Below are 17,694 nucleotides of genomic sequence, written 5' to 3'. Positions count from 1 at the left end.
GCTTTATTATTCTTTCATCAATCACGTACTAGAATAAGAAAAATTCTTTTTTTTAAATTTTTTAATCTACTATGTAATAATACTCAAAGTAACATTTGGTTTGATGTTATCTCATATGTTACTGCGTGTACTGTACTACTAGACTAACAGTACTGGTATAGGTATATGTAATGTAAATACTTCTCCATAACAGAAATTTCACATTTTCTTGATTTATTTATTAATATTAAATTGTTTGCAAACAGCTAATGAGTTGAATAAAAGTCTTTGTAACTGGGTTTCTACTTTAAATTCAAATTTGCCCGTTGGTTGATTTGTTAATGTTGTTTATGTATATTTTTATGACTTATATTTTTGAGCAAACATTTTGATAAAAATAACTTTTTATCCTCTTTATAATTTTCTTCGTGGACACACTATTTGTTACATCATAAAATAATTTTTACTTATTATGAATGTAATAATTATATATAATTTTTCGAGTAGGTGTACGAAATAAAACAACATTTAAATTACAGACAACATTTATTATACCGATTATTAAAAAAGATGAAAAATATATATACAAAATCTTAACCTACAATCTAAATTTATGTACAAATTGCAGAACGTAACAGATACTCACAATGATAAAAAAATAACAAATAAAAACAAATAATTCAATGATGCTGTGAGATCAGTCTTTGTATTGTATAAAACTACAAATGTTTACACTAAGTACTGGCTTCAGTGTGATTACATACTTTGATATGACTAGCAAAATCTTAAGTCTAAATACATATTTACAACATGTACACAAGCTAACACATTACAAATACGTAGTGTATGTCTCTAATTTCCTCACACTGACAGTGTCCACTAGAATGTACCGTTACACCATAGTCACATTCCTCCGCTTCTTTTCGCCACTGTTCACCGACGTCATCGAGCCCTGCAGACTCGAATTGAAGGGTACCATAACATCGTTGCGTTGCATGGTTTGGTAAATGGCATGGTTTTGTGGAGGAGTACCTTGGTGAACCCCGTAGATGTTGTAGTTTACTGGATATCCGTTGGAATTGAAAGCAGGTAGTGGAGGAACTGGAGGTGGAATATGTCCTTGGGGGTATTCTCCCATGTTATGTCCGTTTAAGCTCATGTGATCAATGCTTTGGCCGTTGATAGACATGTGATCGACTTGGGAACCATTGATCATATCCTGGTGCAGCATTTGTTGTTCGTCGTTCATCATGTTCTCCATAGGACTGTGGCGTCTTTCGTGTTCGTGGAGCAATTGGGATGCGCTCCAGGAGTTGTAGGGGCTTAAAGTGTGACCATTTCTGTTGATACTGCCATTAGATATTACGCTGACGCCTCCATATGTGTTCTGTGGAAGTTCGCGTTGCTGTTGTTGAACCATATGCTGTTGTTTCAATTCTTCAATGAGTTGCTGTTCCTGTTGGTTTACCAGGGAGTAGCGCTTTTTAGTTTCATCTTCGTAAGCGTAATTGTTAACTGGTACACCTACTTGATGAGGGTCAGGAATATCACTGGCAGGAGTATAATTTGGAGCGATACTTTGATTGCATGAGTTTTGTGGTGAACTAGGAATAATGGTTATGTTGGAGTTCAGTTTGTTATTTTTAATATCTTTGCTATTCTTATGAGTTCCCCTGTCTCTTCTTTTGATAACACAGAAGTAACAATATACGATTAAGAGAACGACGAGAAGAAGAAAACCAATACAAACAGGGAGAATTAGCTCCAAACCAATATTCATGGTTTTCGCCATGCTTGGACTAACAGGGTCAACGCCGACTGAAGGAACGTTATTTGGCCAGAAATCGTTAGATGAGTAAGTTGGAGGTACGGTCGGTGGTGGTGGAGGAGATGGCACCAAAACTCTAACCCAGTTAGAGATAGGTCCTACATTGAGTTTTTCATAGGCCTTGATGGCGAAATACAGAGGTTTGTCCAAAAGCTCTTTGTTCTGAGACATGTCCAAAGTGAAAGTTGTTTCAGAACCTGGCACCAATGGTAATGGTTGATTTTTCTCCCAAAGTACTGCGTTAGTTTCGAAATTGTCCATGATATCCAAAACGGAAGTGGCATATTTAATTTCGTATCGCTCTACAGAATGTCCTGCCATGTCAGGAGACGTCCATGAAAGTCTTGCCTTAATATCTTCAGGAATTACTTCCACCTTCAAATCTCCAATTCTTCCAACTGCAACTTGTCCAGCGGAAAGGATTTCATCTGCAGTGATCATCATGGTAATCTTAGGTAAAACTCTCTGGAATGGAGAAATGGGTTGGACGCCGCTGGATGAAATTACACTGCCACAACAATTTTTGTCTTCTGAAATGAAAATAAATAGTTAGTTACTGATTAAATACTAATTAAATAAAAAGCTAAATTATTCGAAAAAATATTAAAAAAATCGAAAAAGTAAAATGAACTTACCGTTAGAATTTGAAGAATCAGACCAAGTGTACGCAGTATTTCCATTGTCCGAAACGGCAACCTCAAAGTTATAGATTCCATGTCCCCATTCAGCAGCGCTGAAGTATCTAGTATAGATACCGTCGCCTTTGGTGATATCTGGGTCGCCAGCTCCAGTATCCAGAAGATCAAACTTGTACTTATGAGGCATAGATCCATTGTGCTCGGTCTTGGTAACAGTGACTTCCACTTTGGCACCCATAACGGGTAAGCTTCCGTATTTAACTTCGGCAATCAACAACAGAGGTTCTCCTGGATTGTTTCTGTGAGTGCGGAATTTGGTATGGATTACTGGCATTTGAGCTGATTTAGGTGTTGCTGTGACTTGCAAAAAGTGTGGCTGGGGATTTCCTTGGTATGGTTCAACCATGTAAGTCCACGTGCCGGTTTCTGAAATGTTGGCGTCGATGGTGATCATTTTTAAGTCCAAAAATTTGTCGTTTCTGTATGAATAGGTTTGATGGCTTGGACTGATAAGTTTCAAGCTTTTGATCAATGGGGTCACCGTGTTGTGAGTGAAGAAAGTGAACATTGCAGGTTCGCCCATGTTTGGTTCAAGCATGAAACTGCCAGTTACCGAAGTTCTTCCATCGTCTACGATTTCTCTTCTGTGGATTTCAACTGGCAGGTCGTATTCGGAGCCGGAATAGAAGGTTTTAACGACGTTGCAAAGAACGCTGTGTAAATCGAAATAGGTGGTAAGCAGAGTTGTGTCTACATTGAGCTTCTTCTCGAAAACAGCATAGTCAACACCTCCGGTAGCTTCGGCTAAGCTTCTTAAAGTTTGTGGCCTCATAATATCTGGGTAGTTGATGGTAGCAATGCGAATTTGGGATTTTTTAACGTCTCTAATGACATTAGGCATATGATCTTCTTTAGACATTCCAGGAGCAATTAATACGATAACATTACTGGCCGGTCCGTGAAGTCTGGTCCTCTCGTTCAACATAATCATGGCTTCTTTAATGGAGCAAGACAGGCAAGCTGGTTGGTTGGAATCGCTTGGAGTATACGGGATTGCCGAGTGGAATCTGTCTCTCAAGGACCTTTTAACTGAAGACACGTTCAGAAGCCTGGTTGGTTGTGGATCAGTGAGTACCAAACCGATTTCGGAGTTTTCGGGAAGAACATATGGGGCCCATTGGCGCATTGCTGTCTTCAGATAGATCCAAGACTCTCTTTGTTGCATGTCCTTCGTGTTTTCAATCACGAAAACGTATCTGGTGATGTTTTGTCTCTTGTAGAGGATACGCGGGGTGGTATCGGTGATTTGGTTACTGTTGATATTGTTGAAGACGTCCTTAGCCTTAAAGTCTGGGTGGTTCATGATGACCTCAAGGACGCTCTTTCTCTCGCACACGGAATTGTGTTTAGTTGGGGCGAATCTGTCGTGGTTTCCTTCGTCGCAGAACATGGAGACGGATGGCGCTTCGGCAGCAAACATGATCGAACTTCTGGCTTTGGGATCGACCATTTTGGAGGTGTTGTAGGTGGCTTCTGGATCTCCGGAACACAAACCGTAATCGTTGATGGGTAAATCGGAGCAACCGGTCACTTTAGCCTGTTTGGTCTGATCGTCGTGATAGCACATGGGATAGATCGGGTCATTGTGGTATCCTTGTTCTTCGAACACACCGTAACGGTACATGGCGAATTCCTTGATCAAAGAACGTCCTAACGAGTTGTCTCTAGTCAACAAGGATTCGAATCCCAAGTAAATTTGATCGCCAGGTTGACCACAGCCGAGAGATTGTTGAGTCCACATTCTGCCCATTGGGGAAACAGTTGGCAAGACGGTAATATCGGGCGATTCTCCGGATCCGGACATGACAGCTGTTGGTACGCATGCATCCGACCAAGAAGAGGGAAGCAGAACAGTTGCCGATCGAAGGTAAGCGCGACTGTCCAGGGCGGAAAACAGGTACTGCGATGCACTTGTAAGGGTCGTCTGTAATCAAATATTATCGGATTAGTTTATGGTTCGGTGGATTTTTGTGTAATTGAATTGAAAAGGTTTTCCAATAAGGCCCGACAGTTTGTGGTGTATTTATTTTTTGTTACCACACATAAAACAGTAATCAAAGTGATAGTGGTAATTATTTATATCTATCTATCATGGTTTTTTACAAAGAGCGTTTAACACGGCTAATAAATAAATTAAGAACTGACACGGTGTCTGTAAATTGGAGGTCCGTAAACCCGTAATCATAGGTAAAATTAATTATTGTCTTAAAACTACGAGCGGACAAGGTGTGTGCATAGATAATGATTACGTAAAAATCTATGTTGTAATTACTGTTAATCAAATTATTAGTGAAGGGTCCCGGTAAAGCGAACAGCATCGAACTCTTGAGCGGCTTCGAAGCCGTGAGAACATTGTGGCGCATCGTGACTGCCAACAAACTCTGAAAAAAAATATCCGATCCGTAGTCTCTCTCTCTGCGTCGGTGAATGTAAATACTGTTGCACATCTTCTAAACGCTTTTAACCAATTATCCACTCGGAGAACTTGCCGTGGAGTTAACCTTTCCGACGATTTTTTTCTCGACGATCCGTCGGAAAGGTCGTACCATCCTCACCTCGATGCTCTTTACTCGTACTTTCGAATTTGAATATTAAACAGTCGATGGATTACTGCTGGATTTTTCGTTTTTCGAGATGATTTTAATGCGCATTTGCATAAGTATGTTTACATAAATATTAATGGCCGGTTTAAACAATGCTGTTAATAATAACCGGCACTCCTACGCATATTTTAAGAGGACCTTTGGAATCTCAATGGTGTTTACAAATATTTTTTGAGCTGAAATCTGGTGAATTTCAAAGTCGTCTATGGTTATTGGTAAAAATTATGGAACAACATACATGCGTTGATTAGTGAATTTGAAGAACCAGTCTTTTAACTTCACGGCCGTGAAATTAGGTTTCAAGCAGAAAAAATATTCTGTAATTGATAAATTATAATCGATAACTATCAGCAAATTAAACAATAAATCATTGGACCTTGCCATGTTCCTTTAAAGGAAATAAATGCCAACAATAGTAATGATAGGTGTAATAACCAAAACTACACAACCTAAAAAAATCTATCCGATTAATCATTCGTTTCAGGCTCAAGGCAACTTTTTTAAAACGCATTTTTTGTGTTAACACACACACACAGGCATAAAATATGTATCTCTCACAGCGAAACAATTATTATGTACATATTTATAAGAAGATTTTATAATTTTTCGAGCCCGTCCTTTTCCATTTCGTATGTAAACGTGATTCTCCGTAACGATTCAAGGACGATGAACGCACGATTTTTGATACATGCCTTTTAAAATGTTGATTCCATCGTTAACCTTATTTTATTTTTGTGCATGTGTGATCTGAACGGTTTCGATTTCACATATCCCTCTTTCAAAGATATGTGGGAACTTGCAAAACTGATACAAAAGATTTTCGTTTCTACCTGTTCGCACAAATAGTTTTTGGTATTGTGCGGATTCACCTGATTTTTGGTATTAGGTATCCAGGTAATAATTCCAATTGTGTGGGAGATATTTTATAAATTTATTACGACGACATGAAAGGGAGGATTGTGTTACACGCATATGGATCAAAGTTATTTCAAAGGCTTCAATAATCGATTTCCACTCACTGCCATCCGATTGTGTTCTTCCCTACAATATGTGTAATAAAATATGTACACATAAAGATCTCATTCGTAGTCACGATATTAATAAGTGACTGTGTGAAATTACATTAAAATTCAGTGCATTATTAAATGACTCTACCGGGTATAATAATGACGCTGACTTTCAATTGAAACGCTCGGTTCGTTTGGAACACAATTCTTCAAAGGAAACAGTCACACCCACACCACAGTTTGACTCTATACCTTGAATTTAAATGTTTTTTAAATTACATATCACTGAATCATGTCTAAACGAACATGGCGCGTTGAAAAAATCGAAACGTGACACACATTATCAACACGATTATCATCGACCGTTTGTGATGGATTGTGTCGTGTACAAAAAAAAAAATTATAAAGAATGCTGTTTTATATAAAACACAAGATTCACCTGTTAATTTCCATATTATCAATTCGTCTTGTAAAACGAAGAACCTCTGACCCGGTCGTAACGGTGCATCAGGTTCGCCACAATGAGCACCATTCAAAGCCAAGTACCATCCATCAATAGGTTCCCAGGTTCTAAGTGATTGCATATTGACTCCGCTATGGAGAAAGTTTCAATTGTCTTAAGAATCGACATGTGCCCGGCAATCCATCTTCTATGTATTGGTGTCAAATTGGCTCTGCATCCGAGAGAATATATGCGATGCGCGCAATTATTTTTAATATGTAAAGGAGTAAATTAATTAAAATCAACGAAATACATTCTACGAATTAGCACCGTTACTTGTTGAATCGCGTATTGCTTCTCCAGATTTTTTAATTGCGAATTCTCGGTAAACTCATCATCGTCACCAAATTGTTTTACAAATAAAAAGAAGTAACATTTCATGAACCCAAAGCAGTTGAAGTAATACAAGTGTGTTGTGCCAGGGGAAAGCGTTTACAACACAGCGCAGGATCAAATTTCAATTAACCAGAGTTTTTTTCGTAGTTTTTCGATCGTATTAGCTTACAAGCGCGCCCGAACGATAAATTCACGTGAATTATTTACCGAATAAACATGTCGTCATGACAATTATGTAGGTTTTGATGATTATAAAGCCCCATCATCGTTTGTTTGTCCTCCGCATTAGCATAATTTGACGATACCCAAGGTAAAATAATGAAATGATGTTAATGGAGTAGAAAATTACGTGTGTTAAACCAGCCAGCATCGAAACGCGTATCTGGAAATGGTGTGGGTGAGTTTATTGGTCGGCTCGTCAACGTAAATGTGTTGCAATTCGTAAGGAACGAAATTCGCCATTGAATTTAAGACAATCACTTCGCGGGAATTTGTGTTGTCAAAATGATTAATTCGGTCCCCATTGTTGGGAGAGTACTGCCGTTGAATAGGCGTGCCTCTTTATGTTAATTCTAACGATTATTCATCTCAATTTAAATTCGTTTAATCCCATTGTCTAACTTTATTATTGCGAGTGTGCGGTGGCGTAATTAAATTTATACGAAAACGCGAATTTGCATACCTCACCCCGACTCACCCCCCGGTTGCATTTCAATATCAAAGATCGCTTGCCCTTCCGACGTTCGGATGAACAAAAGCGCGACGATTTAATGTGTGTTATCAATTCCCACTGGATCGTTCTTTTGATGTTCGTACCCACGACGGGGTACATAATGAAATATTTTGGACCCCGCGGCGATGCTCCTTATTAAAATGCCGGAGTCATTTCGTTCCGACAATTGTTCAGTTGTAGAGGAATTATTCAAATTCGATCTGTCCGAGTCGGAATCACGGGGTGATGCCGCTAACAGGGTATCGGAATTGAATTTTCGACCACGCGGTAATCTCCACCCAATAAACGGACACTACAGGTGGACCTGTGTACGCTCGTAAATTTTATGGGATTTTACAACCACCGCGATGAGTTATGGTGCATTTTTTTATCGTTTCGATTGTGCTCGTGCAGGGAGGAACATCTTTGTCGACCTCCACATGCATTCGAGACCATTCATCAATGCTGCGTTTTGGAATTTACAATTATATTATTCGGAAAAAACGACGTTTTCACCGTGGCTATGTCTTCAAAACTGTTATTATATGATATTCATAGAGGTAATGCTGAAGAATTTTTAAGATGTTATAGGCCTTCAAACCTATATTGTACTTGAACAATTCATCAAAGCTAAAAATAATGTTTTAATTATAGGTTCTTATTATGGACCCTCGGAACTGTTCTTGGAACTCTTCATCAAGATATTAACAGTTATGTTAAATTTCTTGTATTCTTGTATTTCTTGTCTTGCCATGGAGTCAGTGTTCATAGGGGCAAATATTATCAGCATCATTTATCAATATTTTGGTGTCAACCTTGGACAAAACAATATTAACAAGTCCAGGGAGACATCAACCGGCGATGAGAGGGGAAACTTGACACCTGAGCACAATCTCGTACATCCATAACTAATGCAAAGAAAAAATTGTAAACCTAACAGTACCAGCACCATTAGTTTTCCCAAATAATCAGATAATTTCGTATGTATCTCGTTGATTTTAATTAAAGCGCGTAACTAATGGCGCAGACATTCAAAAATTATTACAGCGTTAGACGAGGCATCGCCATACGTGACATTTGACCTGGAGCTTGTGCCACATACGGAACTGGTTTCTGAGAATATGCATTTCGAACACCTTAAAACTTTTCTTGGCGGCGCAGCATCGTACATTCATCTCCATACGAATAAATCACACACGATACGTCACGCTGTTATCTTGGGAATTTTTTCTTTTAATTAACACGTTGGTAACTTAAGACGCTTACACACTGGCAACAAATAAATTTTAAGAATATTAAGCGTAATTTTTGTTATTAACTATCAAGCGGTCCAGTCCCGAAACGTGTTTAATGGTTAATTGACTAGAGTGGGGCCATATGCAAGAAAATTACTGATTATCTAGGCACTTTGGACACTATTCCCATGCTACGGTCTACAATCACATGGAATTACATCGAATTATACAATTATGGCGGAACACCATCCTTAAAACAGTAATTTGGTGTACGAGGTGCAACTAGTTCCATTGTCAGTGCATTAGGGATCTTCCGAGATTACCATTTGTTTACCATTGGCAACAATTTTATTTGAATTATTAATGGTACCGTACGAGCGTCATTTCCAAATAAGTAAACAGATAAGCGTGCAAAAACGTGATAAAATCTCTGCCAGATCAGCCGAGATTATTTAACAAAACAAAAAGTAAATTATCTAAGTAATACGAAACGTGTCGGAAACCAGATTCGAAGCCTTTAAATGGGATGCAATAATTGCCGAGATGCGCAACATCGGTGCTTTCTTAGCCTTTGGATGCAACATAGAAAGTAGGTTAACTAAATGTTGAGTATCGAGGCAAATATTGTTCCGAGAGCGAGTCCGTATCTCATTGAAATATGAAAAATGTTCGCGTAGTTTTTTCTAATTGGCTCGACAAATTTTTGCACGGTTTCCCATCGAGTTCCCGTAACAAATCGAAGCCATTCAATCGGCATCTTTGAACGTTGGATTTTTGTTCGGAGCGTTAATAGAAATCGAAGTGGCAACGTGACTATGGTATGGGTGTTTACGATTTAACAACAGTAGCTCAGTAATGGGACGCAACTTAAATGAAATCCGTCGGACGAAACCGCAAGAAATTTACCAAAGGAACAAAAACGACCGCAGAACCTAATTCAATAATAATTCATTTTCTGTTGAGATGCCGCGGCTTTAGAGCTGCTCATCTGCCGCCGGGCTTACGAAGGAGCAAACCCGCACCGCAGGACCGTATCGCCGCCGCCGCGGTGGCCTTTTATTGGGCCGAAACTTCTTTCAATCGTTTTCATTGGGGTACTTCCAGTAAAATTTAAATTAGTTGTTGGTTAATATGTCTCGATTGTCCATCAACAATTATCAAGTATTCAAATGAAATGGGGATCGAAGTGTTTGATTAACTGGTGGTTCAGGACGACTTGCAAGTAGATACATCCATTTAGTGTGTTAATAATGAAACTGGAGGAACAAAGTGGTTGTGATAAATTGGAGTTAGTGCGGTCCTGCACGAACAGTAGCCGGATCGAGTCCTGAGACTAATTTGAATTTAACATGTGAGCGTATGGACGGATACAATGCAACTTGTCATAACATAAAATACCTGCTACTTTAGTGTTCATAATCAACTTTACAGCCGGGTTTTTTTTTCGTTCCGAAGACATTTAACTACCTATTAGTAGCCGGGGGTTCATCATCATTAACTACCGGGTACTTGGTACTTTATGGGATTTCGATTCTCCTTAGCGAAATCAACTTCAGGTTTATGTGATTAGCTACAGAAACACGGGGCTTTGTCGGTTCGTGTAATTTTTAATTGAGTGTGTGTTTTAATGTTGGCCATGAATTAAAAAAACACCAGGATGATTGGCTGTGTTTACAGTTTGATTGATTCACAAAACATTTAAAAAAAACCAATGCCAGATGAAGAATGTAATGGAATAATGGCGATTCGTCTATTGTTTATTGTTCATTACTTGCCGTGGAAATTTAATAGGACAAATATTAACGTAATTCATCACACAATACTGGTTATGCAACGATCAAATTTGATGATCATCAAGGTTGTGCTGTTGATGTCCATTAGGCGTATTGCCAAGAACGAATAGGTCATGGGTACTACTTTTCTTGGAAGCAATAACGAAGTGTAAACACGTAATTGGTACCATGTGCACCCCCGGTTCTCATCTAAACCAATTACGGAGCCATTTGATAACTGTTCAATGCAACTTGTTCAAGTTAATTTGAACAATGAGGACAAACAGTCCGGTGTTTGTTTTTGGTTAGCACCTGTACATGAATGGGCATGGCGAGGAATAGTCCCACGGTTCTTCAGCGTTCAATGTTTAACAAACAGCCATTGTCCCTTTTAACGGACAAAGTCTGACGGATTTCCTTTTTCAAAAAATAAAATTGAATTAGTGACTTTTACCAAGATTCGAAGGTACTAAACGATTGTTTTTTTTTTTTTGATGATCATACTGAAATCGTCGAAGCTAATTTACATACAGATCGAAAGCGATATTTTAATATTCAAACGATTATGCTTAAAGAGGTTTGTGATGTACGAGCAGAACAAAATATTCAAATTTCCGATTTAAGTGTGAATTCAACAATTCATTAATAATTTAAAAACTGGTTTATCGTTTTTTATTAATAATGCTTAAAACCAACGTGAATAAAAAGTTGTGATGGCGTGCATGCACCGTTAGGCCATTATAAATACATTATGGAACAACTCAGAAAAAGAAACTGTCATAAACGATTGGAGACGAAAAAAGTTAATAGATATATTATCGTTAAAATTGTTGGTAATTCTGTAATGTTACAATATGAGCAAACAAATATTTCATAAAACTTTGAAGAGCGCGATAAAGCATTACACGAAGATAAACAACTTGTGCAACCAACCAAAATTTTGTTTACAGATCTGAGAAAAATTCAGGTTCATTCAACTTGACACACTCGATCGAGCAATTATAAAATTCGGAAGTACTCATTATAGTAATTATTCATTATTGTAGCCGCCGCTAATTTCCAACAATGATATTTGGAATAATTTGGAATTAACGGTAAAGGTTCGTTTTCTGTTCGGCTGTTGATGTTTCCCAAGACTCATTATTGTTAGACCTCAACAATTCGATCACGGCATTGTTTCATGCGGTCTTAATCCAAATACACACAGATCATCATCTAAAAATTTTTCAACACCTTATCTGTTCCATCGAAAGCAATTATAATTTTAAGTGGCATGTTTGACAAATTCGATCTGATTGATCGAATAATGAACGTCAAATTTAACATTCTAATTAAAAACAAATTGAATATGTAAAAAAAGCTGCTTGGCTGTTTCATCAGGTGTCTAACAAAAGAGACGCTTCGGTTATTAAACGGGCGATATTAAAGAGTTTAATCGTACCATATACGTAGCACACATTTTAAAAGGCTTGAAATTAGAAAACGCCGTATTGTTTTTTAATCCCGACAAAAAGGTGTCTAAACCGTTAAACGTGAGACCTCCATATCCAATAATTCATGTGCGCAGTCATAATTCCCAATCAGTACCCACACAAATCGCGTTGTATTGTTTTCCAGTAACAGAGAATATTCGATAACGCGGAATGGTCGCGATAAAATTTTACAATAGAGCCATAACTCGCCCACAATTTCAATTTCCATCGCAAACACTTGCCCAGGGCGTATGATCGCCGCGGTCACGTAACATGTGTATAATTAATACCTATGGCGGCCTTGTAATACAAAAATATTTTCTCATAATGCAACAGAACATCGTTAGAATGCACTTTCAAGGTTCCCGCGATCATCACCAACTCTGTTTACTTGAATTATATAAATAATAAATCCGTCTTGCATCATTGTCGGTTTTAAAGTGTTCGTGCGATCAGATCGGGGATAACTATAAATGGTACGGCGCAATATTTAAATTCAGAACCTTTTCGATTCGGAACAAAGAGTCGCAAAGGCCACATTTGAATTTTAATCGGTTCGGATCGGGAGCAAATGTGCACTATGGCACGAAGAGGATGGTACCGAGTCACGACCAACGTTACCCAACCATAATCGATCCAGGAATTACCAGGTCGTGGATTTTATCAATTCGAACAAAGGCACTGGTGCGTTTAATCGCCAAATGTATTTTTAGATGTCGCCGAAAAAATAGTCGTCTTGGCACCAAAGAGTTTTATCGATATTAATGTGACAATGTTGTATTTATATCGATTATACAAATCTATGACTACAGTCATGACCACATCTCACTAAAGCATAAAAAGAAATGTTTGTTGTTTCATAACAGGTTTATAAAAACTGTTTAATTGTTGTAGTTCTTGGAGATGGGAGAGATGCTGGCGAGATGATTATTTCTTAAATGTCATCAACGCGTTTTAACTGCCACAGCATTATACTTTATCAGCTTGTAAAAACTCCGAAAAATTATATTACAACCACTATGTTAATCCGAGCCGTTTTAAGATACCAAGCGCGTTCTAAGAAACATTATAGCCTCTTTTAAAAACAAGCACATTAACGAGATAGTCCGGCTCAAACTTAAACGGCGTTATCAAAAAAATAATGGCACCCAGAGGAATTTTAAAAGCAAAGCTGTTAAAATTATCTGGATTTCCTTGTCAATATGCACACAAGAGTCGAATGTCTGTTGAATGTTTATAGAAACATTTATGCCATTGATAAAGATATCAGGAAGTTTATTCGGTTGACTCACTTAAGTATGCGAAATCTTCATTCAATTTTTACTTCCACTTACTAACGTGAAGGTATTTAATTTTTTGTCTTGTTGATTTGTGGCCAAATAATCTGAAAATTTTTCGTCAATTTGCTGGAGGATAGTTAATTCAATTAATCCATCCTTTACGATGGAAACAAAATTGAGACAGAAAATTTTCTTGCTCGGTGGACCAACATCTAAGAAAATTTTGACTTAAAAATATCGAGGTTTGAATTTGTAGTTCTTCAATCATCAACACCTTTGGCAAACCTCTTCATTTCATCAAAACTTACGAGCAAAATAAATTCAAAACTTACCTCTAAATTCTCGATGATGTTCCTGCAATCTTTCTCGGGCACATTCTCCTGGACCTTGATGACCAAATCTTCGTAGGCCCCATTTTTTAGTTCCATAGATGAGACGACAGCCAACAGGCCGGCAATAAACAACAAACACTTTGAAGCCATATTTCCAATAGCACAAAATCAACCAAGTCCCAAAGATAGTGTCTCAGAACATGGTCTCAAAAAACCAAATATTATTTTTCAAATAACACCAGTCCAATAAACGTTAAAACGTAGTCATTCACTGCAAAACAATCACTGTGGGGCACTTCGCCTATCGATTCAACGTGTGCGTAACCTAGGCAGCACGATCAAAACAATGCGAGTTCGTCGAGTGCGGAAGTTCGTGACAGTGGTCGTCTGTACGTCTTCACCATGCGAGCTCGCTGCGTGGACTGAGGTTGATGACGGTTTCGGGCACGGAGCTCGGCGTTTGAGCGCGTCCGTTACTCCCACTACTCGGGATGCACTTCGACGATGCACCGGACCGGTAAGGCACTCCGTGTAAGAGGAGTAGCGACGCCCCGGGGGTTCCGCGGCCCCACCACCGCCATCCAGAAAGCCGATGATAATGGGCCGGCGGGTTGCATACGTCGATTTCGCTCAAAGCTCTCGCCCGGCTTTGTCTGCGTCTTCGTTTCCGTTGTTGTTGATGTTTCTGTTTGGTGGGCTCTTTGCATGGGGATGTGTTGCGGGCGGCCGGTTTCCTGAAATCTGGCGAAACGTGGCCCATTATAAATGCGGTTTTCTTGTACATGACGTGTAAATTGATTTCAATTTTATATAAATGTTAACATCCAAAGGAATGGTAAATTGCCCATTTAGTTCCCGCGTACGTGGAAACGGATCACGATTTGTAATTTGAAATTTCAAATCGAATTTTATATTACACATTCTTCAAAACATAAAATAATCATCAAAAATTGATATTTTGTGCATGCATAAGAGAAAAATATTGTAAATTAAATAGTTAAATTTTTTTACCATAAGTTGTAATTAATTTAATTAATCAAATGTCAACAAAAACAATACTATGGACCATAAATATGATAAAGGAAATAAAATATCAAATAATAATGGAAAATATAAAACCAAACTTACCCGTATTGTAAAAAAGAAGAAGAAATGTGGAAGTCTTAATGAAAGTTCGTTTTTATTTCTTACTTAATAACAATTAGGTAAAAGTTGAAACAAACCAAATTTTGGAAATATGTATCCAGTGATATTGGATATATTTGTACAATTTAACTTTAAAATAACTGTTTTAACAATTATTGGTTCTTCGAGTTGAAGAAAAGATTAACCTTAGTTTTGACTTCCTCCTCAGAATTAAATAAACCCTTTATTGCGAAAAAAACTTAACAATGACAACAGTAATTAATATTCAGATGGAGAAAGGGTGATTGGAATTTTTTCTAAAGGAAACTACTGCATTAAATGTTTTAAAATTTGTAGCACACATTTCACACAGTGAAATTTTCGAATGAAAAAAATTAACATGAAGCGAGTTATTCGCACTAAAAAAAGGTCCTCCACTACCTCAGTGATTGCGACTTCACCATGGCTGAATCAAAAAAAAAAAATTGGCAGTTATAGAGACTGCCGATAGAAGTAAAAACTTTTAGTATTAAAATTTGAAATTTCATACTGTTTGAATTAAAAAAATCAATATCAATCTGGTTTTCACATTTATTGACACTCCGAGCAACAATTATATGCATGTTTATGTGGTTTTTTATTTTTTAAATATATTACAGGCTGTACAAGATCATAACAAAATATAAATACAATTTAATTGAAATAACAATTAATATATAATCATAGTATTTGTATTTACTTAAATTCCAGTGTACTTGTTTTTTAACATTATTTTAATTGTTTGCATCATTGTCATAATTAATTTCAACAATACTAACACAACAATACAATAGGTTGATTCAAATTTATCTAAGTATGGAGTAAAAACGGCATCGATTGTGGTTTTATATTTTGAGTGCTGAGTTTTCGATCATTGGACATGGCCATTCAAATAATAATAAAACAAAAACTCTATTTCAACAATGCGCAGTATATACACATTGAACTTTTGATTAAATCCATTCAATTTCACTTATAAGATATACACAGCACTTTACTTCAGCTGTATAGCTATAGATATACTGGTATCGTCGGTGACGCGAACGCACGAGATTTCACCCATCCAAAAAGTGTCCAACGCGGCTAAAGAAGTTTTCACTTCAAAAAATTCTTTTTGTTTATTTTGTCAGGTGAAACATTGCTTTATTTTTTATTGATGACTTCATTATTTAATGTTGAGGGTTTTCTTCAGTATTTACCTCACCTAATTTCACAAAACTATAGGCGCCTGATTAACATATAGGTCGGAATTATTCGGGCTCAGTTAGGTTTAAGTGATGAATAATACATAAATGTGTTGAGATAATAACTATTTAATGAAAAAAATACATGAGGAACACAAATTGCGATATTGCTAACCAACACGTTATAACTCATATTGCCAACTGTAATTGGAGAGACACCACACTTAGAGAGTTAGTGATTTTCACTAAAGATTTTATTAAGTGGGTGTTTGGTGTCTCTTTTGTCTTGCATTACTTTTATGAGTCGTAAAGATCTCACAATTAGTGATTGTTCTATTCCATTTTCGTTTGAAACATCATAAAAAGATGAGAAAATTACTTATTTTTTAAAATAATTAAATCATTATTAAAATGCATGGAAAACCGAAAGTAACTGAATAATGCTATATCCATGAGTTGGATCAATCACAATATTTTCATCATTATAGCTCGAACAATAACACTGGTAGGCTGAAACTCAAAACCCATTTGAGATATTCACTTGAAATTTTAGTATGTTATTTTTGAAACTATAGATAATAGAAATGTAAGTTTCAATTTATCAAAATTTCACACACAGGTGTGCCTCTTAACTCCTTGGTAAGTACTTCACCATAGAGTTATCCTCGTTTTTCTAGGGTTATTTTTGTTTTAAATACCATCACGTTTTACAATTTCAACATATTGTCCAAATCAGCGAAAATTATGTTGAATTCATTTGCCCAATTTTTTTGATGATATTAATTGTATATTGCTTCGTTCTAAAGGGTTGATTCGTCGCAGTTTAATGACGAGACTATTTCCAAACATATTGCATGAGGATTTAGTACGAGGTGTCGATGAGACAACAAGACATTAACATTAGGATGATTATCAAAACAACTATCGGCTAACGTTGGCAGAAAAATAGAAACAACATTAAAACTATGCCAATTAAATGTGCAGATTTTGTAAAGCTCGTACCGAAAAGGTAAAGGGTAGGTAAAACAGATATAATTTTGCAAATCTTGTGCAGATTGTCCGTTACGTTTTCACAGATTGCACATTTTAAAAAATTCAAAAAGCTACGCGAATAAAATTTTATGCGGCCACAAAATTTGAAATTCCATTCATGAAATCCTGTTTGGTTTTTATCTCTCCGGAACTATTAGAAAATGCGAGACTCCAACTCAATATTCCTCGCTGGTGCCGTCCAGTTTTCTTTTATATTATCGGCCTCGGGCGTGTTGATTTTTTCCATCGGAATGTTTATTGACACGTCCTCACATAATTTATGGAATATTTAATGGCGCATTTGTCAGCGACTTTCAATCCGCTTTTTGTCAGTCATATTCAATTGCGTTGCGAAAAAAACAAAAACGCGGACGCGCCAAAGTCACGGATCGGTTTACCGCAAAACATTTATCAGTTTTAATTCCCGGTATTAACTGTAAAATTACTTTGCACCATTGTTTTAATTGGAAAGTCTTCGTGGATGATTGCAACTTTTGAAATTAATGGAAGTCCTCTCCTGATTAATTGTCTTATTGCTTTTATTTTCAATTGAAACGC

General features: G+C 37.1%; 1 protein-coding gene across 1 annotated transcript; it reads right to left on the bottom strand.

The window, feature by feature from the left end:
- Window positions 1-506: 506 nt before the first annotated feature.
- On the bottom strand, window positions 507-14,178 carry LOC109608771 (calcium-activated chloride channel regulator 1-like). Its single transcript, XM_020025315.2, has 3 exons — window positions 13,757-14,178; window positions 2,443-4,429; window positions 507-2,337 (listed from the first exon to the last, which is right to left on the bottom strand). Exons 1-3 carry the CDS (start codon window positions 13,904-13,906, stop codon window positions 872-874), a joined length of 3,603 nt encoding a protein of 1,200 aa, XP_019880874.2. The 5' UTR covers window positions 13,907-14,178; the 3' UTR covers window positions 507-871.
- Window positions 14,179-17,694: the final 3,516 nt, after the last annotated feature.

This window comes from Aethina tumida, chromosome 1, assembly GCF_024364675.1.
Source record: "Aethina tumida isolate Nest 87 chromosome 1, icAetTumi1.1, whole genome shotgun sequence".
NCBI classification, from domain to species: Eukaryota; Metazoa; Arthropoda; class Insecta; order Coleoptera; family Nitidulidae; genus Aethina; species Aethina tumida.
Note: the sequence above shows the minus strand (reverse complement) of the source record. Positions and strands in the feature narration are given on the sequence as shown.

Excerpts from the sequence above, each read along its gene's own strand:
- LOC109608771 (XM_020025315.2), bottom strand. The coding sequence starts at position 13,906 with ATGGCTTCAAAGTGTTTGTTGTTTATTGCCGGCCTGTTGGCTGTCGTC. Across the intron at positions 4,430-13,756 it reads ACATCATCGAGAATTTAGAG|ACGACCCTTACAAGTGCATC; the intron begins GTAAGTTTTGAA and ends ATTTGATTACAG. Across the intron at positions 2,338-2,442 it reads TGATTCTTCAAATTCTAACG|AAGACAAAAATTGTTGTGGC; the intron begins GTAAGTTCATTT and ends TTTTCATTTCAG.